This window comes from Sinocyclocheilus grahami, unplaced genomic scaffold (genome assembly GCF_001515645.1).
Source record: "Sinocyclocheilus grahami isolate Dianchi unplaced genomic scaffold, SAMN03320097.WGS_v1.1 scaffold85.1, whole genome shotgun sequence".
NCBI lineage: Eukaryota > Metazoa > Chordata > Actinopteri > Cypriniformes > Cyprinidae > Sinocyclocheilus > Sinocyclocheilus grahami.
Genome location: NW_015505264.1, coordinates 2,733,096 through 2,761,088, shown reverse-complemented (window position 1 = coordinate 2,761,088; position 27,993 = coordinate 2,733,096). Strand labels below are relative to the sequence as shown.

The window sequence follows — 27,993 nt, the reverse complement described above, 5'->3', positions numbered from 1 at the left end:
AACTGACTCATAATTGAGTGAATTTGTAGTTTTGTGAAAGCAATATTCATTCTTCTGGGGGGAAAAAATCTGTTTTATTTAATTTACAAGTGGTGGAAATTGAATATAACTTTAGACAGCCAAGATTAGTGATTAAAACCTCATGTATATAAAGTATACATGATTAAGTCTTGTAAAAAGAAATTTTGCATGCTCAAAGTCTAGTTGGAAGATATTTTAAAAAGATATATTAAAATAGAGCAAAAACTGAATAAGTGCAAACTAATTTTTAAGTGGGAGAACTTGCACAATTGGTGGCTGACTAAATACTTTTTTGCCCCACTGTATATATGGGTTGTTAACATATATATACACCGTACATGTGTCCTATGGTGTAACAATAAAATTTAGAAAACAATAATGAATCATTATCAATAATTAATTTCTTGTTAATAATATACAAATAGCATAAGAGAGATTTTTCTTCATTCGTTTTTTTTTCTTAAAATTTTTTGCTGTCACACCATAGGACAATTTACGGTATATTTGTCAACTACCCATATATATGTATTTATGTATGTATATATATATATATATATATCACATTCTAATTTTAACAAATTTTTCTTAGCAGCTGATGTCACCAAGGCTGTTATTATAATAGATTCTATTTATATTATAATGAGATTATATCTAGATTATATTTATATTATAATAAGATTATACAGCTGTCCACATTTGAAATGGATCAAAAAGTTAATCAAAGTTGTCCTAAGACAAGAAGGCATTTTGGTTTTTGGTTTTAGGACGACTTTGATGAAAGGTTTTGATCCACTTTAAATGTTGACTACTGTAATTATATATTATATAATAATATTGTAAGATTTCAAAAGATTTCATTTTGACTTTAGTTGAACTCAAAGCTTCTCATTTTTGCCTGTGAGGTTGTTCAGAGTATTTTATGATTTAATGGTCATTAGACTCCTAGGTGTAAAACAATTCATATCTCTAGTATGTAACCATAGAAACATCTGTAGTATGACTGAGTGGTGTGGTGCTTCTTGCCTGGTAACAAAAATTCTTCATGAAAGCAGGTGGGTGGAAGTTATAACTGCTCAGAGTCTTGTGTTAGGAGGTTTATTTCATGACAAAGGCATTACCCCACTTAATGCATAGATACCAAATAAATAAACGAATGGGCATGAAATGCTGATTATAGTGTTGTTTTATTATATTTTATACAGTACTATTTAAACATTTGGGGTCAGTAGGGTTTTTAATGTTTTTGCTCACCAAGGCTGCATTTATTTGATAAAAAATATAGTAGAAATAGCTATATTGAATGAGTATATGAATGATATACCAGCATTATATCATCAACCGGCCACTATACTCAGCAGCAGCTTTGGAAAACCCCATATCAGTTGACAAGTACTATTTTTGACATGTGTTCTAGATATACGTTTACTTCAGCGGTGACCTAATTTTACCTCGATAACCTCAGGATATCCAACAATGCTGCTCTACTCTCACTCAGAACGCAAACTAAAGGCACAACGAAATCCTCTCGCAAAGTCTAAACACTAATCCCGGCTGCAGTTGGCTTGCTAAAACAACGCTGGGATTGGGATTACGGCCCAATCTCTGCCTCGTGTTTTCTGGCCAGCACTAGATTAACTGCTGACACACACACTAACCTGCAGGCAGATGGCCAGGTTCACTCTACATCCGAAGGAAGTGCTGACGGCTCGTGGGTGCAGGCCCAGGTCTTTAAAGAGCTTGGAGAAGGACTGGGTGAGGGCTATCCTGGGCCTCTCCTCAGCGACGACCACACACGTCCTCACACGGGACAGGTCAAGTCCACGGGACTTAGGGACAGGACAGAGAAAGACAGAGAGAGAGCAAATGAGTCATCAGCCTTTACATTTTGTCAAGTGTAACTAAAACATTTAGTGCTATTAAAAATAAATAATAATATATATTTAACTTCCAACATTTTTAAAACAATGAAACAATACATAAATACAACAGCATTAATAATTCTTATTTTTATCAAGAATAATACAGTAATATACAGTATATGAATTAATTAAATATATATTACATTGGAAATATATTTAATATTAATGTATTTTATTTTTTAAATGTAATAATTTTTAAGGATTCATTCCCACCAGCTGATGTCACCAAGGTATTATAATATATTATATTAATTATATTAATATAATCATATTCCGAATTATAATTAATAAGCATACCAAAAATGCCTTTTGACCAAATATAATACCCAGAGAGAAATAATGTAGCATAGGATTGACTGTACACATCAGGACTGGACTGGATCGTGGATGTTATTCTACTATAATATTACTTGTTGATATTATTTTCCAGCCCACACAGTGCTGTTGATATCAGCTAATAATTCAGTGAAAAGTATTATTTACAAATAATACTTATATTACATTATATATTATACATTTAAATGTTACTTGATATTTGAATGATTTATTTATTATTATAATTAATATATAGTCATATATATTAATTATAATAATAATTAATATATATTACTATATATTAATTATAATAATAAATAAATCATTCAAATTAATATATAGTAATATATTATTTTAAACATTTAAATATTGATATTAATATATTTAAATAACTTCAGATATACTTTTATATTAAAATATTTTAATTTTAAATGTAAACATTTTCAATGATTCTTTTTTTTATCGGCTGATGTTGTCAAGGCTGTGTTATTATTATAATACATTACAAATTAATAATATAATTCTAATAACCATAATCAATTACAAATATAGTATAATATAATATAATATATTTTTCTTTAGATGCACTAAAAGTTAACAGGGTCAATTTATACATTATATTTATTCTAATGTTTTTCTGTAAGCTCCATTTAAAGAAGAGCTGAAGGAGCTGAAAAGACAAAGTCTGGATAAAAGAAAACATTTTCACAGTTCTACCTCATTATACAAAAAAATGTCTCCTTTTTCCTCCTCATTGATCGTTGTGATGTTAATAAACTGTATTCGGCTCCAGACTGCAGTTAGTAACTATGGCAATCTCAATGACTAAATCAGAGTAAATAAAACAAGATTTTACAAGACAGGCTCGCCAGGAGGCACGGACGGCCTTTCCTTCACTAACTCAGAGCAGACGTTAATTACACAGCGTTTGTAATGCCGTTCGCTCGCCATAGACTTTCTCATTGTTTTATATATATGAGTGCTTGTGCGGACAGACAACAGTAAATAGACAGACACATACACAGAGCGCTACTGAAGAGCAGAAGCTGGTTTGCGCCCGGCCGGATGTGCCTTTATGCTTTCTGGTGCTTACGTCACCCTGCTCGTGACGTCTCGCTGCTCCATTGGACGGATTTGACACGTGCTTCAGAACGCGGTCACGCAAGGGCGTTCCCAAAGCGACTCGACGCAGCTCGAGTTCCTGAAGGGGAACCATGTTTACATACGTAACCTAGAGACGTTTTCTGCATTTTATTTTCTTATTTTTTTGTTCTATTTTATTCTCTGAATTTGTTTTTATTGTTTATATATTTTACTGATTCATTATATATAGTGCTGTTAAACGATTAATCACAAAATAAAAGTTTATGTTTGCATAATATATGTCTGTGTTCTGTGTATATTTATTATGTATATATAAATACACACACATACAGTATTTATTTTGGAAAATATTTACATGTATTTACATGTCTATATTTATATAATTTAGATTATAAATACATATATTTAATATATAAACATAACGTATTTTTCTGAAATATATACATGCATGTGTGTATTTATATATACATAAAAATATACACAGTACACATACATACATTATGTAAAGAAAAACTTTTATTTTGGATGCGATTAATCATTTGAAAGCACTAATTATATATTATACTATATTCGTTTTTTCTGTAAAGCACTTAAGTAAAGGTTCGCTGTAAATATGTAAATAAATGAATAAAGTTTATTTAAATTAATTTAATTTATTTAAAATAAAGTACACTGAGGTTCAAAAGTTTGGGATCAGTAAGATGTTTCATGTTTTTTAATAGTCTCTTATGCTCATCAGGGCTGTATTTATTTGTTAAAAAATACAGAAAAAAACCCTGTCATTTTGTGAAATATTATTGCAAATTAAAACAACAGTTTGTATTATAATATACTTAAAAATATAATTTATTTCTGCGATGCAAAGCTGAATTTTCTTCAGTCATTACTCCAGTTTTCAGTGCCACATGATCATTCTAATATGCTGATTTATTATCAATATTGGAAACATATTGTGCTGCTTAATATTTTTTGCAACCTGTGATACTTTTTTTAGGATTCTTTGATGAATACAATTTTTAAAAGAACAGCATTTTTATAAAATAGAAAACTTTTCTAACAATATAAGTCTTTACTATCATGTTTTATCCATTTAACACATCCTTGCTGAATTAAAAGTATTCCTTACTTTCAAAAAAAAAAAGAAAGAAAAAAAATGTACTGTCCCCAAACTTTTGAACGATACTGTATATTATAACACAAGACTTCTATTTTGAATAAATGCTGTCCTTTTTAGTTTTTTTTTATTATTTATAAAAGAATCCTGAAAAAGACTGTTATTTTAAATTGCAATAATATTTCACAAAATTACAGGGTTTCTTCTACATTTTTGATCAAATTAATACAGCCTTGTTTCCAAAATTTTGAACGGTAGTGTATATTTTATCATTTATTTCGTGCAATGGCAGGCCCCACAGGTTTCCATTCTAACTGTAAATACAATTATTGCTTGTTTTTACAAACTGAAGGATGGAAATAATTTTCTAAGGAAACTAAACTTGCTAAGCTAAACTTGTATTGAACCCTAAACATTCCTTTGAAAAAGACAAATCAACAAAACTGCGGACACGATGTGAATGAGTTCATAAAGATGCATTGTTTCCTGCTGAAATCTTGTTGTGACCAGGCCTTTAACCTGCTCTATTAGGATGATTGTGATTGTATCAGGCGACATCTCTCACCTGCAGAGGCACCAGAGGACAAAGCCGAGGCCACAGTACGGATCCAAGCAGATGGCCACCTCACGAGAGGGATACAACTCACACTGAAGCTTTATAGAGCGGCAAAAGGCACTGGTGGCTGTGTGGGACATCTGAGAAGACACATAAAAAATATAAAAAATGAAAATACAAATATAATTAATACAGTTAACTAAAACTAAAACTATAACATGCCACACAACTGTGCTTGATTTTATTCATAATGAGACAATGAGGACTCATGAGTTATTTTGTGGGCTGCCATGTGGAAATGCTAGCAAAATATAAGTGTATGGGGTATGTATATGGCTGAACAGGACTTCTGAGGGACTGAAATGATCAGTTCTTGGTCAAAAGAACAGAAGAACTACACAATACTGGGTGGTCTCCGCAAACACTCATGGCTCCTATGACATAATAGCGGCTGCCTGTTCAAAACCTGGTTTTCATCTCTTAAACAATAAAGAAGAAAAGTTCCTCTGTGCATATGACACCTGATCTCACCAGCGGCTAACTGAGAGGGTTTTATGTCTCTGAGATGAGTTTTCAAACGTTTTCTTCCTGTTTTTTTGTGTTGGGGAAATAAAGAGCAGGGGTTTCTTATTACACACAACAAGGGATGATTAATACTCACCTTTACTCCTGCAAGCATCCCAGTAGTGGAGACGCTGAAGTCCAAGTAAGCCAGCGTGTCTGGATTGGAGGGTTTGTAGAGCTGAGGGGGCTTCTTCTTTGGCAGATCATCTGGAAAACATGTAAGATATTTAAGTGAATGTTCATTTAGACATTAAGAAGCCATCTGACCTTTGACCCACTCTCACCTGTGTCCAGAACAAGAGGCCACGACCTGACGTCCACTGCGGCAGATGCCTCCTTTGACTTCAGGAGCTTGGAAATTACTTGTGAGGTCATCACACAGGCCGATCGGCTCACCTGAACACAAATTCATACATTAGTGGCCATTTTTTAACTTATCAAACTATATAAGAAAGGATTTCATTTCAACACCCACTTCCACAATCATTTTCACAGTGGGCAGGGTGGTGGCGATGTTCTGCGGGTGTGGGGGTCGCACTGTAATTGGTACACAGCCGGCATACAAGCATCCGTAAAAGGCAGCAACCAAATCGATTCCTGTAAATTAAAAATGCCTATATGAGTCGATTTTAATATTTGATCCTAGATTACTGGTCTTAAATCATCCGCTAATTTCATTGGGTCTCTCAAGTATCAAGTACATTTAAAGGGACAGCTGAACCGTTGACGGTAGCCATTGACTTCCACAGCATGAAAGAACAATACTATGGAAGTCAATGGCTATCGTCAACTGTTTGGTTACCAACATTCTTCAACAGAAGAAAGACACTCATACTAGGTTGGAACAACTTGAGGGTGAGTAAATTATACCAGAATTAAAATTTTTGGATGAACTATCCCTTTAAATAAGTTCTGTCCATTATATCCAAGTCAAATGTCTGGTGTCCTAATCTTAGACATAGTTACTGCACTAAACTGTTCAACCGTTCACCTGATGCCACATAATTTGAGACCCCGGGTATAAGAATATGAAAATAGTGGGGCTGATCACAGATTTAGAGCTGTAGATGTGTAGCTGATGGTGTCGTACCAGGCGGGTACACCAGCGCAACGTGATCACCGTCCTGCAGGTGGCCTCGCTCCATCAACATGGCTGCTATCTTCTCCGCCCGCTTATGCAACTGAAGACACGTCAGTGAGCTCAGGACTGTTCCCTTCGTTCACACACATACACAAACATGTCAGTTTTCTCACAGTTCTCAGTTCAGGATGAGTTATCACAACTTTTCTATGGAGGGCATGTGGTGTTCAAAATAGCCTGCGATGATAAATGGCCGCATATTTAGTATATTAAAAAAGTATCCCTCGAAAAACCAGGGCAGCATCATTTATGAAACCAATTCCTGCTCCCTAGAGGGGGGAAATGGTGCAGAAACAAACAAAGACATTTCTTTGTAGGACTACACTTGAAAATGTTGAAGATGTTTAATGTTTAGCTGACACCTTCTTAACCCAGAATAAAAGTAGTTTTGTTTCATTTATAAATATATATATATAGTCCTTTTGAACTTTCTATTTATGAAAGAATTCTGAAAAAAGAAAAAATCCAAAGTTTTCACAACAATCGTAAGCGATTGTTCCATAATAACAGATCGTAAATTCCATAATAACAGAAGTTTCTTGAGCAGCAAATCTTCTGAAGGATCATGTGACACTGAAGACTGGAGTAATGATGCTGAAAATTCAGCTTTGAAATCACAGGAATAAATTCAATTTAAAATGTATTACAATAGAAAGTAGTTATTTTAAATTGTAATAATATTTTACAATATTACTGTTTTAACTTGATTTTTTAATCAAATAAATGCAGATTTGGTGAGCAGACTTCATAAAAAAAAATTATTAATTAATTAAAACTTGCTGATCCCAAACTTTTGTTATTTTAAACTGTAATAATATTGCACAATATTACTGTTTTCACTTTATTTTTCATCAAATAAATGCATATTTGGTGAGCAGACTTTTTTCAAAAATAAAAAATAAATAAATAAACATCTTACTGACTCCAAACTTTTAAACGGTAATGTATGTATTTATACATTTTATATTTTATTAATTAATTTAAAAGGAGAATATATTTTAAAGAAAATATATAATATATAATATAAAATACACATCATACCCTTGAACTGAGGAGGGTGAAGAGCACGTGATCTGGAGTGGTCTGGGCTCTCCACTGCAACACCTCAGACAGGAAGAGGAACTATGGGTGGAAAAAGGAAGTCCGAGATGATTATTACAAAATCTGATATATTTAAGTATTTAATGGAGATTATATAATATTCCCAAAGTGCCATATCATTATTCATAAGTTGAATCAGAAAATGTTAATACATAGTTTGTTTTAATTGTTTGCATATGAGTAGGTGGGTGTTAAACAAACCTGATTCAATCTATTGTTTTGCCAAATGCAATATTATAAAAGTAACATGATATTTAAAGAGTAACTGTTTAACAGGATGCTTTTTTTCAATTAGCAAGACCTGTTAAAGTCCTTAGCAAGTGGTGCTGGTGTTATCTGAAGGTTGGAAATGAATGCAGTCATGTGTTACCTCATCTCCTAGAGTTAGTCTCACATCGGAACGCATTCCTCCTCTTAGAAGAATGAAATAAAACTATTTCCATTCACTCAACGGGCCCGATTTTCATAGGCATGAATGGATGGAAGCAACGAAAAAAACATCAACAACACAAGCTTGGGGGTGTAAAAATGGAAAATAGTCAAGTGTTTCTTTAAGCGGCGCAGATGGCAAAGGTAACATTTGTCGGAGTCAGCACATACCCATGCAGGGCTGGAAGGGTGTGAAGGAATGAGCGAAAGAGAGAGGATGAGGAAGGCAAGCAAGAGGCAGCAGCCAACAACTGTTGCGGCAATGTGTGTGTGTGCATTTTTGGGTCTGTGCACATGTTTGTTTGAATGTGTGTGAGCATACGTGGTTTGTGTGTGCGGCCGACAGCTGTGTGTGTGTTAAGGTCACGGTGTGGTGCACAGCAGACATGCTGACGGAATAATGGCTGCCATCTTTCAGCCTGAGAGTTTAAACTGTAATAATATTGCACAATATTACTGTTTTCACTTTATTTTTCATCAAATAAATGCATATTTGGTGAGCAGACTTTTTTCAAAAATAAAAAATAAATAAATAAACATCTTACTGACTCCAAACTTTTAAACGGTAATGTATGTATTTATACATTTTATATTTTATTAATTAATTTAAAAGGAGAATATATTTTAAAGAAAATATATAATATATAATATAAAATACACATCATACCCTTGAACTGAGGAGGGTGAAGAGCACGTGATCTGGAGTGGTCTGGGCTCTCCACTGCAACACCTCAGACAGGAAGAGGAACTATGGGTGGAAAAAGGAAGTCCGAGATGATTATTACAAAATCTGATATATTTAAGTATTTAATGGAGATTATATAATATTCCCAAAGTGCCATATCATTATTCATAAGTTGAATCAGAAAATGTTAATACATAGTTTGTTTTAATTGTTTGCATATGAGTAGGTGGGTGTTAAACAAACCTGATTCAATCTATTGTTTTGCCAAATGCAATATTGTAAAAGTAACATGATATTTAAAGAGTAACTGTTTAACAGGATGCTTTTTTTCAATTAGCAAGACCTGTTAAAGTCCTTAGCAAGTGGTGCTGGTGTTATCTGAAGGTTGGAAATGAATGCAGTCATGTGTTACCTCATCTCCTAGAGTTAGTCTCACATCGGAATGCATTCCTCCTCTTAGAAGAATGAAATAAAACTATTTCCATTCACTCAACGGGCCCGATTTTCATAGGCATGAATGGATGGAAGCAATGAAAAAAACATCAACAACACAAGCTTGGGGGGTGTAAAAATGGAAAATAGTCAAGTGTTTCTTTAAGCGGCGCAGATGGCAAAGGTAACATTTGTCGGAGTCAGCGCATACCCATGCAGGGCTGGAAGGGTGTGAAGGAATGAGCGAAAGAGAGAGGATGAGGAAGGCAAGCAAGAGGCAGCAGCCAACAACTGTTGCGGCAATGTGTGTGTGTGCATTTTTGGGTCTGTGCACATGTTTGTTTGAATGTGTGTGAGCATACGTGGTTTGTGTGTGCGGCCGACAGCTGTGTGTGTGTTAAGGTTACGGTGTGGTGCACAGCAGACATGCTGACGGAATAATGGCTGCCATCTTTCAGCCTGAGAGGGCAGCGTAATGGATTGGATTTGCGTTGAGGTGGTTGACTGACAGCACAGCAAAACCAAAGACATCAACTCAACACTAACAGCACAAAAAACAACCAAACCATCCCTCCCAAACAGAGCCCAGCGTGCAATAATTATTCTAATGGAGTACTTTACGTTTTCTGCAAAATCCTAACTTTCAAGTGGCAAAAAGCGAACGTTTTAGAAGCACAAAATTGTCAAGTTCTGATTCGGTGACATAATGTTTTAACAGTTTCCCAGAATGCTCTCTGTAGGGGTCGGGTATGAAACGACCCTGGCAGAGAGCAAGAGGTCTGACAAGCTGTCAGGGGTCAGTTCCTCTACAACAAATCTAGTTGGGACAATTACTGCGTGCCACACAGTGGGTCCAAAATGAATACTCGGTGGGTGCCAAATGTGTGTAATAAGTTGGCCGGTAAATTTATAAGGGATTGCAACATGTTTAATTCGAATTGTAAGATTGATTATCTGACTCTCGCTGATGTAAGTGACACAAGAGATTCAAATCCACACCGGCTACTAAAGAAAAACATCTGTTGTGACTCACCCGTTGTCAAGTAACTTGGAAAATGTACTATCAGAGGTTTAATTAAGAGGCCTAAAATTACCCATGTGGTAATACATGTGGAACATTCCTAACATTAAGCCACCAAAATGAAAACACAGGGAGGAAAATCACAATCTGTCTATACGTTTTTATGACAGCTGCAGGAGAATGAATCATCTCATATTTTATGCTGAGAAAATGACTAGAGGGAACAAACAACTATTTTTTAAAAATAAGCAAGAAAAAATAAAATTTTACTGCTTCCTTTTTAAAAGTATTTAAAAGAAATAAAATGTATGTATGTGCAGCGTGTGTGTGTGTGTATATATATATATATATATATATATATATACTTCAAATAAAAATTCAACATAATTTTAAAGAATATTGTATGTATAAATATATAACTAAAACTATAACTATATATAATTATACAAAAAATACAAAGCAAAATACAGTTTCTTAACTTGTAAATATTCTCATTCACTGGCATTTTTTCCTCAGTTTTGTACCCGTGTGCTACATCTCCTCTGAGAGCAATTATAAAACACCCTAAAGCAGCTTATATCTCTCAGTATCAGTTATTTAAATGTACTGAAACACAAATATGTGCTTATTTTGTCTCTATTCTTTGCTGGATGGGACTCCGTTTGCTGGAGGTGAGGAATGAATAAGAGGGAAGGGAGAATGAATGATGGATGAAAATCGAGGCCCCATGTTACCACACACACACCTTTCTTGCCTGATCATTGTCTTCGATCTGGCCCAGATCTCTGCCGCTGGCCTGAGCGATCCTCTTCCCCGAGACCAGGTTTCCCACCATCACAGAGGCGGGGCCAATCTCTGCATAAGCGAGCAGAGGATGATCATCACAAACAAACAGATGACAACACACACACAGCTTTTCTGACAGTTCTAATTTTGTGCGACATCCAAGGTGACCTTGCCGCAGACAGACCTGGCTGTTTCTGTCTGGGTTTGGGCAGGTTGGTGACGCAGGTGTGAGGGCACATTAGGACGTTACAGGGATGCAGGGAGCCTTCCAAAAACAGCTGCTTGGTCTCCGACAGGTGGATCCCTCCCAGAGGAGTTTTGGGAAGGGTGTTAGCGGGCACCAATGCCAAACAAAACACCCCGACGTTGTGGATGCTGTCTATCGCCTGCAGAAAGAGACGTATTGGATTGTCAGGTGAGGTTTAAAAATAGAGCTCGCAAGGAGCAGAGAAGAGGCTGCCAGCTGAGATCTGATGCAGCCACTGACCTTTACCGATGCCTCAGGGAGAACCAAATTACCAAACGGGAATTCAGGAAGTGGAAGGAAAAAATACCATATTTGCAAGATTAATGACCTACAACAAAAGAGTGGAATGGAACCGTCTGGGTGTGTGGAAATGAAGGCCAGCCTGTGTGCCTGAGTGCGTCTTGTTATTTTTACATGCCGGTAAAGACTCGTAAAGTGCTGACAGAAAGTATGCAGGTCAGCAGTAGCGAGATCTCTAATTCAGTTTGGATGGTGACTGGGAATATGTAGCGATTAAGGTGACTCCTGTCAGACTGGATGGGAATAGCAAGTCGCCACTGCCTGAATCGATTGGCAAGGGTGGGTATAAAAAGAACAAATACCTGCAGCACACGACTCATCCACTGGAAGCTGTCCTCCTCTGTGGAGTCCGGCCGCTGCTCGGCTACGACCACAATTCTCTCGTCATGCAGGACCGTCACAGAAAATACAGCTATCCTGAATATAAACATACAGAAAAGAGATTCAGAGCCTGAAAATCCAGCTCCAGACCAACATGTAAAACATCTCAAATCATGAACTGCCCATGTTAGTGACCGCGATATACTGAACATTATTATTATTATAATGAATAATTAAATTAACAATAATAATTCTAGTAATTCATTGTTATAGTTAATAATTACATATATTTATTAATCATTATTAATTAACCATAATAATATTTAGAATTATAACAATTAATATATACACACACACACATACTTTTTTTAAAAGATTAATACGATTTAAAAATGTCAATAAAATATATATATATAAAACAATTATTATAACATTGTAATACTAAATTAGAATTTATTATAATAATTACATTTATTACAAATATTTGAAGTAATATTTGTATTTTTTGTGGATTCGTTCAAATAAATAAACTACAGTGTGCTACAAATTCATTATTATAGTTTTGAATTAGATATTTATTTTTATATTTACTTTTTTGTTTTCAATGAGAATTTTAAGCATTTTAAAGGCTTTGTCATTTTATTGTGCTTTTGTCATTTTCTTTAGGTTTTTATCTCTATATAGTATTTTTGTTTGTTTGTTTTAGTTTTTTATTTATTTAGTTTTAGTTATTTTAGTACTTTAATTTAAACTAAACGAAAAAGAGAAACGTGGCCTTGGCAACAAGCTGAAATAAAATAAGCTTAAGTTTTTTTTTAACATGATTAATTTGATTTCAGTTAAAATGTATTTTATTTCAAGTAATGAAAGTGTTTTTATCGTTTTAGTTAGCGATAAAAACCCTGCAGAGCTACGTTAGTTTATTACTGTAACACTGTGGTTTAGCACACTGCATAAAGCTCTAAGAAAACTGATAAACAAAACCCGAGGTAATTTCACACAGGCAACTAAAACAGAACAACTCTACTACAACACACAGGGTACACGCTCTCGCTCCTGCCGCCTTAGCAGGTGTTGAATCCATTTAATTAGCACTCTGCATGTCCACAGCAAACAAGCTCATGTGCTATATATATATCACCCGTTCTTTGATGACAAAAAAAGAATACGCTTTGTTTGTTTGTTTTTGTTGTGTTCTCACCTGCCCCTGTACACAAACTTCATGGGCTCCACTGCCAGCGCTGTTGCGACGATATCATCAGCGTTGTGTCTCCGTCCGCTCACCACCATCAGCCCATCCATCTTTCCAGAGACAAACACCAGCCCACCCGGGCCTATGAAGCCCAGCAGCCCTGTCCGAGTGAAGGGGTACTCGCTGATAGGAGCCCCAGAACTGGTCATGGGGAAGACCTGGCAGCAAAACAAAAGCCAAAGTTTAAGATAAAACTACACGTTTGTAAATTAAATACTGTATAAAAATGCAGAAATTCCCTCTAGAATCTTTGCTATGGAGTCACTTCTCATCCATTGAACATTACGGTGAAATGTTCATTGGTTTACAATTTAAACTTAGATTAAACTTCTAGAATTAATGTAACTCAACAGATTTCCTTCGTAAATGACAGAAATCTAGAAAAATTAGCCCAAGATACGTCTCTTTATTTTATTCAGAGGCTAGTGAAAATGTTAATTATTTTGCTACCACACAATTTAATGAAATGTCTGAAAATGTTTGGTAGCTAAATGGTTTTGGAGAGTGAAACTTTTGTGTCATTTAGTCATTTATTGCAGTCTGTTTCCACCTTTGTGAGGAAGAAGTACTTGCGTTTTAGTTTTTTGTAACTGCAACTTTTTATCTCACAATTGCGACTTCATATCTCACAACTGCGAATTCATATCTGACAGTTGCAACTTAATATCGCACAACTTCAACTTTGTTTATCATAACTGCAACAGCTGCAACTTCCTAGCTCACAATTGCGACATTCTATCACAAAATTGCAACTTAATATCTCAAAATTTCTCATAATTGCAACATTTTATCACACAATTGTGACTTCATATCTGGCAATTGCGACAATTGTGACTTGATCTCTCACAACTGCAACTTTGTTTCTCATAATTGCAACAACTGCAACTTTAGATCTCACAATTGCGACTATTTCATATTGTGACATTTTATCTCACAATTGCAACTGTTTCTCAAAATGATGACATTTTATCTCACAAATTCAACTTGATATCTTACAACTGGCACTTCATATCTCATAGTATGACTTTATACTGTATCTCAAATTTGTGGTTTTAATTTTTAGAAACTTAATCTCACTATCTCCTGCTTTATTGTTTTACTTTAGGTGAAAACAGGCTTCAGATATCAAACTCTGTGTCAACTGGCCTTGAGAAAATACCCTATTCACTATTTCAGAGCAATTTAACAAACAAGCCAAGGAAAAGACTTTGATCGGAGCACTTTAGCATCTGTTCGAGCAGAGGTCTGGGGATTCTGGGTAGGAGAATCCGTCTAACTACAGGCAAATTGATCTCGCTCTGATAGGACACAAACCTCAAAGGTGTTTTTTGTCATGCCCGAGAGCCCATAATAGGACATTCCCGTGGCGATGGAACACACACACAGCTCTCCGATCTCATCTGTTCGGCACAGCTGAGGAACTCCCTCTGGTTTGACCACACACATCAGAGCTGCACATACACAACATCAATAAATACGTTATGAAGCAGTAAATACAGCACACAGAGAGAGGCATACATTACACAATGCTCTCCTTTGATGGCATTAACACTAAACGTACAAAAATATGTACAAAGCCACATTTTAGACTTTCTCAGAACCAGTTGTGCATGTAGATATGTGTACCTCCTGGCATCACGGTGCCCACATCCTGTACGGTGAGTACGGAGAGACGCTCTTCTGAGTCCACTCTGATGACACTGTAGCTCAGACCCTGCATAGACAGCACTCCTCGACCCGGCGGCTGGTTACTGTCATCCGTAGGCCTAAAATGTGAAATAAAATACCAGATTACAGCAATGTATGGAATTATTTCACAGTGACTCTTATGCAATGTAAACCTGAAGAAGAAGCTGATCGGTCCAACTAGTTTTGATGAAGAAGCTGATTGGTCCAACTAGATCTGATAGATAAGACTAAGCCCTGCCCACACATCCTGTAATATCCTCTAATGTCCTCACATTGACTCTAATGCAATGTAAACCTTAGAAAGAAGCTGATTGGTCCAACTAGTTCTGATGAAGAAGATGATTGGTGCAACCAAATCTGATGGACGGCACTAAGCCCCACCCACACATAATGTCCTCTAAAAGACACCCGTGTGAGCTAACAAAGATTCTGGCAAGGTACAGCAGGCTTCATTTGAGCATACATAAAACAGGGTGTGCCGATGAAGTATGCTGGAAATAACAGCTCTGTTCCAAAACTAGTGTGCTGCCTTGCTGTCTGCACACTGCATAGGGAGCTGCCTTTTAAGGAAGATTACAAGAAACTGATGTGGAAATCACAGTTGGTTCCAACAGCATTTGATTGACCTTTTTTTTATATATATTTAGCAATACCGAATGTATATTTATAGTTGACCATTCTTGTAAAGCATATTGGGTGATTGCACAATGCAATTTTTTTTCTAAAAATTAGGTATCTTAGAAGGTGGCATAATGTCAATGTATGGAATTATTTCACAGTGACTCTTATGCAATGTAAACCTGAAGAAGAAGCTGATCGGTCCAACTAGTTTTGATGAAGAAGCTGATTGGTCCAACTAGATCTGATAGATAAGACTAAGCCCTGCCCACACATCCTGTAATATCCTCTAATGTCCTCACATTGACTCTAATGCAATGTAAACCTTAGAAAGAAGCTGATTGGTCCAACTAGTTCTGATGAAGAAGATGATTGGTGCAACCAAATCTGATGGACGGCACTAAGCCCCACCCACACATAATGTCCTCTAAAAGACACCCGTGTGAGCTAACAAAGATTCTGGCAAGGTACAGCAGGCTTCATTTGAGCGAAATACATAAAACAGGGTGTGCCGATGAAGTATGCTGGAAATAACAGCTCTGTTCCAAAACTAGTGTGCTGCCTTGCTGTCTGCACACTGCATAGGGAGCTGCCTTTTAAGGAAGATTACAAGAAACTGATGTGGAAATCACAGTTGGTTCCAACAGCATTTGATTGACCATTTTATTTTTTATATTTAGCAATACCGAATGTATATTTATAGTTGACCATTCTTGTAAAGCATATTGGGTGATTGCACAATGCAATTTTATTTCTAAAAATTAGGTATCTTAGAAGGTGGCATAATGTTTTTTTTTTCTAACAGCCATCGTGCATACTGTTTGATGCTTTAAATGCTGTCTAGGTAGGCAGCTCATTAAGTTTTGGAACAGAGCAGAAGTGCAGAAATGTTGGACCATCTAAAGCTGAAATGAGAACGAGATATAACGAGAAAGGAAATTATTACCAGAGCGAGAAATATTCTGTGAACTACATGGGCCAAAGCAAATGTGTGCGAAGGGTGAAAAATGAGGTTACGATTAGTTTGCTCTGTAAATCCACAAATGACAATGACGTAACTTCTTTGATGACAGAAACAGCAGAATTACGTATCGTCGGTCGCCTTTGAATCAACTTTTCCCCCCTGACTTCACTAGACAAGTGATGTTTTCATCTGTGACACCAGGCTCTTTTATTAGCTTTCAATTCATTTCACTTTTTGTTCAAATTCATACAAGCTGTTCTCATCCTCAAATTTGTCGTGACAGAGAGAAGGTCTGTAAAAACGTCCAGCGATGGAGTTAATCCTGTGGAATGAAAACCATATGCTCTGCGTTCTGTCACGAGTTTGATTCGGTCACAAAGCAAAGATGTCAGGACTATTCAGGGCTGTAATTATGGAGGCAGCCTAAAAAAACATTATTTTCTTGTAAATGGTTTTGGAAAATTGCATTGAAGACATACACAGGCTTCGGTAAAGCTCTCTCGATGAACCATCAACTTCAATCTGTCTGTCTGACCAACAGAAAAATTGTTTGTGTCCATATTTCTGTAATTTTTCCCAATGTTTTAGGGGCTTATGAAACTCGTAAAAGCAGAACAGAAAGATCTAAATGTTCTGGATGGAAAAGTGAGAGTTTATGAATACGGGCTGAAGTTACAGGGTGAGTGAATGGTCAATGTGTCAGCACTCCTCCCACCTCCTGATGGCCACGGTGAGGGCTTCAGCTGAGCTGGCACATGGACAGATGACCTCTGGCCGCAGACCTTTACTCTGGAAGACATTGAGGAACGCGTCACACGATGAGATGGACCCTGCAGAGAACGAGAGAGAGAACATTACGTACTATAATGTGAAGCCTGTCTTATATGACATTTAAAACAGTTCTCACCTTTAGACGTATTCTAACTCTGTAGGGTACAATGGGAACATAGTTTTTGAAGTGACAGTTAATTTTTAAAAATCCAGTTTAAGGGGGCCATATTGTATAAATTTTTAACATTTCAATTTATTTTCGTCCTGAAAACTACTTTTGAGCCTTCTTGAATCAAATAGGGTTTTTTTTATTAAACAGGCTGTTTTTGCTACTGTACCTTTAATATTTCTATATGTAAATTACTTCTATTGTGATTGTTCACATTTTAGTCCTTCATGATGGGCCACATAACAGAATACATTTGAATATATAAATCTGTGTATTCTAATGTCATATTTCACTCAAAAAAAAAAGGAAATTATGAAATAATAAACAAAATCAGGTCTATTTATATGACAATTAAATGTACTGCATTGTGACATTAATTTTACTACAATTAAATACAATTTTCTCTAAAACTATCATTATCGTGATACATACAGTTAAGAAATTAAACATTTCATTGTCATTACAGTAATGAAAATATATTTTTATTTAAAATCAGTGCTAAATTCACTACAACAAATATTACTGCGATGTCTTTACTTTATCATTTAAATTATTTAAAAAATATTACATCTATTTATTATGCATTGCATTAATTATATATTTCAGTAAGCTACTGATAAATAAAATATTATCAGTCCATATATAGGTTTCTTCCAAAAATCTAAGTTTTTTTCCCCCTTCTGAAACCTTTTCCTATTTTCTTTTGGACTGAAATATGCATTTTTGTGAGATTCACCCAAATGTTCTTGGACTAGAAAGAGATTCTTGCATTGTAAATGTTCAGCTACACAGCACATCAATATCTTCATCTCAAAAGATCCTGTTTCCCCTCATACGACCCCTTAAAACAGTTTTGCTTCCTGAATATTCCATCAGAAACACATTCACTGTATCTTACTGGCATTTACATTGGCATTTGGATGAAATAGGCAGCAGAAGGAACGTTTTGTCCTTTAGTGTGTCCATTTGTGTACTATGTATTTGTATACGTAAGGAAATGGCTTCTGCGCATCATCTATCCTGACTCATCTCTTCTGTGAGTTATAATCCCAGAGGCCCAAATATGAGTGTATACACATTTATATTATACACTTATGAATGATGCTTTTAGCTTGTTCGCCAGTTTGCTGAGTGTGTAAATAGCTGCTTAACCCTCAAAGAAAGGGAAAGGAAGAGTTAAAACACTAGCTGAACTCACATGGGTTGGATCCATCGGCCACCACCAGCATGCGCAGGGAGTTCAGGTTGACATCTCTCTGATCTCGATGAGCGACCAGAGCCCAGTGCATATCCCTTGACTTGACACAAGCTACTTTACCTGCACACAAACACACAGAACTAGAGATATCACAAGAATGGCCATATTGGACACATCCAAAATCATATCAAATTGCACTGTCCCTTACATATGATTAATTCATGAAACACGAGCAGAACGAATTTCTGAGTAAATCTTTCATTAACTATCATGATGTAAAGGGTCTCAGCGAGGATTTACAAATGATTTATACAGAAATTTGCCCTGTTATAGTTCATGAAAAATGAGCATTTTTAGAATGTTAGGTACAAAAATATATTTTAAAACAAAACAATGCACACACATGGATTTCATAAAGAGAGTTGAAAATACTGTAGCATATTAGTTGTTATTAATAATATATTGTTAATATATTTCATTACATATTTTTGGTTAATATTTTGTTATAAATATTACATTTTTTTGTTACTTGTTATTGGGAAGCTAGGTTGATTTTCTTAATGACGACAAAAAAAACATAACTATTATTTAAATATATATGATTTAGTTTCAAGTCATTTAGTCGAATACATGGTGAGAAAAATTGCACAAAAATACTACATACTCCTGTGTTGGGTCGTACTAATTGGACTAATTTTTATGCAAAAAAAATTTATTTGGGAATATTACATATTTTTTACCATTGATTAATCATATCTGAAAAATTTGGATTTAGTGTGAACACTGACTGACAGACCTTTGTACTGACACACTTTCTGGATCCAGGACAGAGGGTTGACCTTCATCAGGGAGTATGGGATGCTGATTACATGCATCATGTTCATGACACTCTGGGGAAACAGGAAGTGAGATATTAACACCCTGAATGTGGAACATATGATCCTATGTTTACTTTTTTTTTTTCAAAAGCATGACTTACAGTTAGGATGCCGTGCCACAAACCCACATCCTTTTTAAAGTCCAATACATTCACTATGATTTCAGCTGAAAGACAAAGAGAGAAGACAGATTTACTACATGATCGTCTGAGAAGGGAGATTTAAGGACAATGGACTGACCTAGAGGTATAATGCGGTGTGTGTGTGTTTTGGACTTACCCTCTGTGTATCCACAAGACTGCGTTAGGGCCTGGCAGTGTGTAAGAAGTGCGATCCGTGTCACCGTGACACCCAAAACACTCCCATCTTTACAGGTCTTATACTGGAAATCAACACAAAAGTGTCATAAATGTCAATCATTAACACAAATATCAACTCTTCAAATACCTTGGTTTGCATGACGGTTAACGCACTACAGTAGGGATGCATGTCTAAATTACTGGCCATGTCCAGGGCATATTTAACCTTAAAATAAAAATATCAAAATAAGAAATAATATTTTACATTTATAAATTTTTTTAATTATTAAATAGTTTGACATTTTCGCAACAAATTTCATTACCATAAAGCCTCCAGACATTTAAACTTTGCGGTTTTTATTCTCATTAGATTAGATTGTCATTATACATTATTAAATTACTAAATTACAGTAGTACAATGTTTATTTTAATTAAAATCAGCAAATGTTAAGTATTTATATATAGTAGTATTTGTTGTACTCCCACAAATTAGTGGGAGTACAACAAATACTACTATATATAAATACTTAACAATTTAAGCAATGTAAATTTTATTTATCTATATATATATATATAAATATATATTTCATAATAAATAATCGAAAAATTGCATTTTTGCTTTACAAAAATTATAATTGGGATAATTGGGGGAAATCTGATTTTCCAAATAATATGTATATATTTTTTTTACTTTTAATAATAATACTTTTTTTCATATTACCAATATAACAATTAGCTTTTTTGCTTTCCAGTAATGGTAATATGGTGGAAAATATGTTTTACTGAATATATATATCTTTTTACTTTACTGTATTTTTTTCATACTCCATAATTACAGTAAAAAGAGCTTTTATGAGCTTTACAGTAATGAGAATGAGATTTGAGAGGAAAATGTGCATCATGTCATGATAAAAAATCAACAATGCCAATGGTCCTAAAAAAGCCTATATCTTCTTTAAATAAAATAAAAAATTCTTATTTTTTTCTTTTGTTGATATATTTTCTTTTGAACATGAAGGACTACAGTAGAAAGGAAAGCAAACATCGGGCCAACACTGGACATCGGATACCCGGCCACTTTGCACAGACTCTCAGATTTCTGGGAGCTGGTGAAGAACATTGAGACATCTCACTCAAAACTGGTTCAATAACACGAGACCAGCCCCACTCCATCAACCAGCATCTCCTACAAGAGTCCCGATTCACAATTAAACAAACATTAATCATTTATCATCCATTATCCAGTGACTCTCTAATGGAAGCAGCTGTGCCCAGCATGCTGATAGGAAATATTGATTTCTGGGGCTCGAGACATAGAATATCTACCAATCAGATATCATAAAACAATTAAAGTGGCTGGTGGGGTGCAGCACATGGAAAACAAACCCAGACTGATGGTTTCCATTTCAGGAGAATATTTGTATGAACGGCCAGTAAAATGATTTGAATAAACTGATATTTCCATAACGGTCATAATTCCATGGGTTAGCTCACCTCTATGTAGGCGGTGTCGTTATTTGCATCTTTGATGTGAGGGAACCAATCACGTGGCGGCTTGGACAGGTGTTTGGATTCTGTGACGAACCATAGCAGCTTTGGCCATCCTGATGAGTGGACGGGACCAAAGAGAGAGAAAACATGAATATTCATACAATTTTATTAATATTCATGCAGCTTGATGATTCAGCCATGACGATCATTATCATTATTAGTGGTGCTCATCGTTCAAAAGAACGAGTGCATGAGTGATTAGTGTGACAGGCTAAATGACTATGTGCGTCGGGATGAGAGTAGTAAGTCCATCTTTTCTCCGTCTCAGGCTAAATGACTATCCTCTCTGGACTTCTTAATCATTACAACAATAACAGACTCATTACCTCTACGTTTTCTATTTATACCCTCTCTCGTCTTACTGCGGCCCAGACAGGGTAAAAAACGCTGACTGCTAGCAGTCTGGCTTAGATAACATCACACGCATGATACGGACCATCTTGCTCTTGCCGCCCCACACAGACTCTCACTATTCTAGTATACTTTAAAATGGAATTTATTCCTGTGATGAATTTGAAGAAACTGAAGAAATTGTTGAATAATTGTTTTCTTAGTGCACAAAAAGTATTGTCATAGCTTCATAAAATTAATGTTGAACCACTGATGTCACATGGACTATTTTTAATGATGCCCTTACTATAGTTCTAGGCCTTGAACATTTCAATTGCGTTGCTGTCTATGGAGGGTCAGAAAGCTGTCGGATTTCATCAAAAATATCTTAGTTTGTGTTCCGATGGTCTTACGGGTTTGGAACGACATGAGTAATTAATGACAGAATTTTCATTTTTGGGTGAACTAACCCTTTAAGCTGTGGAGTGTGGACTAGATTTTATTCTGAAGTCTGCCTACGTGACACTAGACATCACTTACATAAAGTTGTGTATGAACAGACTGACCTTTGAACTGTGGTATTTCGCCAGTGGGTCCTTTCGGAAGGCCTTTGTGGCAGGCGTCACTGGTCAGAGCTACAGTAACGCCACAACTGCCCAGGAGAAAGCCGATCTGTTGACTCCCTGCATCCTAATACACACACACACAGAAATAGGCTAAGACCAGCTAACATCCATCATCAGTACAGCAGCAAAATACACTGCAGGGGAGGTGACGGCCTACTTATTACAGACAGCACACTGAGGAATGATGTTTACCCATAATACTGCGGTGTGCTTGAATATCTCTTTTATGTTGGATGGTCGAGTTTTAAAATCACCTCCACCTGACAAATGTCCATGTCACCTTTTTTACGTAGTAAAATATCAAAAAATACCTTGCAACAAAATGCACCATGGTTTTTGGACATGACCTTACAAAATGCACTACGATACATGGTGCAGGTTCCCTTACAAAAAAAAAGTACCACAGTTTTTTGTTAACGTAATACTACCATTGCTTTTTGGATGTGTTTGGAGTATGATTTCAGGATTATTTTTTCAGTACCATGGTACTACTAAGTCTGGTACTATGGCAATATTTTAAGTACCTTGAAGTATCATGTAAATACAATTCAGTATCACAGTACCATGATATTATTACGTTTTTGTACTGAAATGCATGTATGTACATGGTACTCCATAATACATGTTTAAAAAACATTGTAAAACGATTGTACTCTTCAGTACTTTTTAATCAGTGTACCCTTACAAAAAGTATTCAGATTTACCACAGTACTACTATGCTTGAATGTTATCATAGTACTACATGTTATCATATTAAATTGTTTTTAAGAGTACAATTTAAGGGGCACAGTTTCATGCAACATGAAAAACACATCAAAAACATGGTAGTACCATGGTACTTTTTTGTAAGTGTGGTAGCATGGTAATACTATACCTCAAATACCATTCTAATCACTTAGAACAAAATACCATCATATTACCAAGTTTTCTGAAATACAATTTCAGGAGTATAATTTCAGTTCCTTGGTAAAGTACCATGGTGCTACCATGGTACATATCCAAAAAACATGGTAGTACCATGATATCTTGTAAATACCATTCAGTACTGTAATATATATCAAACTACCATGATATTACTATGTTTTGTGCACATGTAACATGGTACTGTCATGATATTTTACAAAGTACCTATAAATACCAGGCAAATACTGCTGTATGTGAATATGGTAATCATTTAGTAATCACAGTTATGGGTTCAATTCCCAGGGAATGCTTGAAATTGCATATTTTGAATGCATTGTAAGTGGCTCTATATAAAAGTGGAGGTCAAATACATAAAAACATAGATGTGAATCTACATCGATGTACCATGGTATTATCATTGGACACAATCACATGACCATGGTTCTTGCACAGTACTCTTCTGTAAGACTAATGCTGTGCTATAAGTTAAAAATGCAGAAAAACACACAGCTGCTTTTGCACTGGACAGAAGTTTATTGGTTTCCGAAGTGCAATGCACGCAGAGGAAGCCAGAGAGTGTTCTGCCAGTTTCCAGGTCCTTTCCTGGAATTTTTGGACATACAAGGGATCAGACTGACTCTTGCCAAAGCTGCTCTCCTCCTTTACTTCGACCACTAAAATTCAACATACGTATCTGAGGCAATACCTCAGCCTCGCGGGGTCTGTGCTGATACATTCACCCTGACATTCCAAAAAGATAACGGATCTCAAAAATAAACAGCAGACCGGAGAGAGCGAGACACTGCATTATTTACAAGGCCAAGTTTCCAGAAGGCCTTTGTAACAACTTTACCATTAAACATGAATAATAAATACATAATAATATTTTGCGCTGTACTGACTGTCAGGTTGGCACTCGACAATGTGAGTCCATGCTGGGAAGAAGGATTGTGGGTAGGCGCTATAACTTGTTATGGTGTCAAAAATCGAGACATGAAAGGCTTGAAAACGTGACAGTCATTCATGGTGGTATATTTAGAGTCTCACCTTTCGGGTAAGTGGCACTTCGATGGGTACGGGCACCACCTCTGCCAGCAGGCAGCCGTAAAAGGCGACCATAAAGGCGGCGGGATCGTTGTTGGGGAACACAAGAGCCACCTGTTCGTGAAATGATAAGAGAGGAAAGGCGTCAGACTTCAAACACGAGCGTATGCTAATCTGACAGGGACACGCTTTAAAACCGAGGCATGCGGCAGGAAACGCCACTCTGTCATTAAAGGAATGCTCTGGGTTCAAAACAAGTTATGCTTTATGTTCAGCATCTGCAGCATGCTGGCGATTACCACAATCATTTTGGCTCATCCCTCAGAACGTAAAAACAGACAAAATTGCATATACTGCGTGGAAGGTGCAAAACATTTAAATGTAGAAACATGCAGCTTGAATGTTGTGTCATTTTGTTGAAGAAGTTTTGAGTTTTTAAAGTGATAGTACACCCAAAAATGTAAATTCTGTCATCATTTACTCAGAATCATGTCATTCCAAACCTGTGTGCATTTCTTAACCAAACCGTTTCGTTTACCATTGACTTCCATTGTATTTTTTGTTCAAACAATAGAAGTCAATGGGAACCAAAAATGTATAGTAACCAACATTCTTCAAAATATTTTCTTTTGTCTTCCACAGAAGCACAAAAGTCATATAGATTTGGAATGACAAAATGAGTAAATAATGACAGAATTTTTGGGTGGACTACAGCTTTAAGTTGTGAAGCTATCTAAAAATCATCCTTTTAGCGGTGTGAGATATCATTTTACGCAATTAAAAATGAATACATGCCAATGTAAAAGTTACTTTTCATAAATAATCTTCTTAAAACTGATCAGTTTTAAAATTCAACTTGTTAATTTTGAAAAATTTGTATTTTTTAACATTCATTCCTTGCCTTACAGACTTCCATTCAGAGTGCATTACCAAATTATTCTCAGTGGTAATCGACAGCATGTAGAGGTTAACTAGTATTGATCATTTCTTTAATGAGGTGCTTTACTGAAGCGGTCTGGTTCTAAGAAGTTCTGTCATGCTCACCCTGTCTCCTGGTCGGACCATAGGTTCCTGCTTGGTGCCCAGTTTGTGGAGGATGTTGTACGCTACTTTGATGCTCCGAGACCAAAGCTTGCCTGTGGAAAAGGAAGTAGATGCTAAATAACCATACTTAAGGGGTCAGTTCACCAAAAGTGCCCTGCAGTTATCAAATTTCAGTGTATTGAAACCATTTGTGCTGCTTAATATTTTGCAGAAACTATGATAGATTTTCAAAAGAACTGATACATTCAAAAGAACACACATTACATTGTACGTTTATAAATAATATGCATCCTTTCTGAATAATAGTATTCATTATTAAAAAAAATAATAATAAAATTCATACTGGCCGCAAACATTTTGAACAGTAGTGTAAATTGCACCAAGTTTGACGTAAATATGAAACGCTATTGGCTGTTGCGTCACATAACCAGACAAGATCTTTCAGTTTGAATATGTGGAAGTGCAAATGAGATTTGAGACAAGAGAGGAAGATTTTCGGTGAATAATTAATTCAGCTGTCTTTTGTTCCTCACACAAAGCTATCATGTGACTTGCGAAGACTTTCAAACAGATATGAGTCGTATGGCACACTTTTTGCTGCAAACTTTTTCTACATTTTGAAAACTGTAAGCATGAAAACTCCAAGTAAGAAAAAGAAAAAAGTGAACAGATTCCATCAACTCAAAGGCAAGCAAAGGACAAACATGGATTGGGACAAAATGTCCAAATTACTTGAAGTTTAAGCATCTGGAAGAGTCACAGACAGGGCATTTCAGCAGTTTATCTCCTCTGTCCTGCTGAATTTTTGACCTGCCGTTATCAGTATTTAACTCATGGCTATGAAACCCCATTGAAAGCAAAACGGTGCAGAGATAGCGATCTTGCTCTGCGCCTGCGTTCTGTGGAAAGTTAATTACTCTTTTGATTTGGGTGAGGTTTTTAACGAGCTGAGAAGGAGGGTGATAGTCCCTGGTGGGTTCTGGGGGAGGGGTTTGTACGCCACACAAACAGCCATTGCCATTAATTTTCTGGCTCACACTGCAAACCGAGACAATGGAGGCTGTCTGTTGGTTGGGGCTTTAAGCGTCTTCATGAGTCTGTACGTGTGTGTGTGTGTGTGTGTGTGTAAAGACGAAGAAATCATTAAGCTCAGGTGGCTTGATGATCATTTTCAGTTTTTAGAAAAAAGAAAATAGGGAATACCAATCCATTACAAACATACACACTGCAATTCCTTCCTCACACTCTCACCCGTGATGTGCTGCTGGCAGGATCCTCATTGAGTAAAATCAGCTGAGAGCCTCACACACACATACACACACACACAACACAAAACAAGCCCTATAATGATCTCCCTCTCATGACTGAGCATAAATAAACAAGGAGACAAGGTTATTTCTGTTAGCATAAGATGAACACAAGTATATCAGTATATTCGGTGGCCCCAAAGATATTTGGACACTTTTGTCACTAGTGGTTCAACGGATCACAAATTTCACGGTTCGGATCACATTATGGTTTTTGATCCACGGATCGGATCATTTTTCAGATCAGCAAGAAAAGAAAAATATTTCAATTTATTTTTCTTTCCATTTATTACTTAAAGCGAAGTACTTCTTTGATACCACAGCAAATACTGCTAGATTAACTAAGAAAGTTTAAATATGATTAAAGAGACAATAGAACAGCCAGTAAAAATAAGAACAAATACACAAATTACAAGTATAGATAAATACAACAGAATATGTTACAAATAAAATAAGGTTGGTAGTATTCAAATACAGAAATGTAATAATTAGTGAAAATAACAGGCCGCTGTCCCTTTAAGACCTGATGCACGGATACGATATAATGATACAAATCACATCCGATTTCTTTCTCAGCTGTTTTCATTCACTTGAGACATAACTGCGTTTACCTGAATGTCATAATTTTGAGTGTATGTGTCTGTTCAGAGGATTCAGAAGAGGATTCAGTTCGGTGTTCGCGCAGCGTCTGAAACACATGTGCACGGTTGTGCGCATAGAGAACAGCGCGCAAGAAACTAATCGAGTTCCCTTTCGCCTTTTCTCTCTGGAATTGTTTAAAATTTGCTTGCTTGTGTAAATACGAACAAATGATAAACTTATACTCTATCATGGTTCAATTTTGCAATTAATCCGCGGATCACATGCGTGCCGAACCGTGGGGCTTGGTCCATACGGATCACTATTTGTCACACTTTAAAACACCAACGCATTCATACAAAATATTTAAAGGGGTCATATGATGCGATTTAAATTTTTCCTTTCTCTTTGGAGTGTTACAAGCTCTTGGTGCATAAAGAAGATCTGTAAAGTTGCAAAGATTAAAGTCTCAAATCCAAAGAGATATTCTTTATAAAAGTTACGAGTCAGCCACGCCTACCTAAAACGGCTCGTTCTAACACGACCCCACATATCTACGTCACGATGTGGGAAGATTTGCATAACGCCGCCCAAATGTTCACGCAAAGAAAGAAGGCGTAACTTTTATTCTCGCTGTAGTATTGCTGCTGCCGCCACCTTGTCGTGAAGGCCCTGTGTGTTTCGTTGTGAAAGCGAAACTACTTTGTTTGGCCTT

At 36.0% G+C, this 27,993-nt stretch overlaps 1 protein-coding gene across 1 annotated transcript in view; it reads right to left on the bottom strand.

Moving 5' to 3' along the window:
* LOC107586786 (disco-interacting protein 2 homolog C-like) overlaps positions 1-27,993 on the bottom strand; it is a 128,763-nt gene that overhangs the window by 12,987 nt on the left and 87,783 nt on the right. The window contains exons 9-30 of the mRNA XM_016274308.1: positions 25,393-25,484; positions 24,352-24,462; positions 22,342-22,465; positions 21,389-21,498; positions 19,875-19,977; positions 19,697-19,761; positions 19,514-19,607; positions 18,718-18,837; positions 17,295-17,409; positions 14,935-15,074; positions 14,623-14,759; positions 13,258-13,466; positions 12,038-12,152; positions 11,373-11,574; positions 11,148-11,257; positions 8,932-9,012; positions 6,684-6,807; positions 6,069-6,190; positions 5,878-5,989; positions 5,691-5,800; positions 5,039-5,169; positions 1,677-1,884 (exon numbers count right to left, since the gene is read on the bottom strand). Of these exons, the coding sequence (XP_016129794.1) occupies positions 1,677-1,884; positions 5,039-5,169; positions 5,691-5,800; positions 5,878-5,989; positions 6,069-6,190; positions 6,684-6,807; positions 8,932-9,012; positions 11,148-11,257; positions 11,373-11,574; positions 12,038-12,152; positions 13,258-13,466; positions 14,623-14,759; positions 14,935-15,074; positions 17,295-17,409; positions 18,718-18,837; positions 19,514-19,607; positions 19,697-19,761; positions 19,875-19,977; positions 21,389-21,498; positions 22,342-22,465; positions 24,352-24,462; positions 25,393-25,484 (2,735 nt within the window). The remainder of the gene's footprint in view (positions 1-1,676; positions 1,885-5,038; positions 5,170-5,690; positions 5,801-5,877; positions 5,990-6,068; positions 6,191-6,683; positions 6,808-8,931; positions 9,013-11,147; positions 11,258-11,372; positions 11,575-12,037; positions 12,153-13,257; positions 13,467-14,622; positions 14,760-14,934; positions 15,075-17,294; positions 17,410-18,717; positions 18,838-19,513; positions 19,608-19,696; positions 19,762-19,874; positions 19,978-21,388; positions 21,499-22,341; positions 22,466-24,351; positions 24,463-25,392; positions 25,485-27,993) is intronic.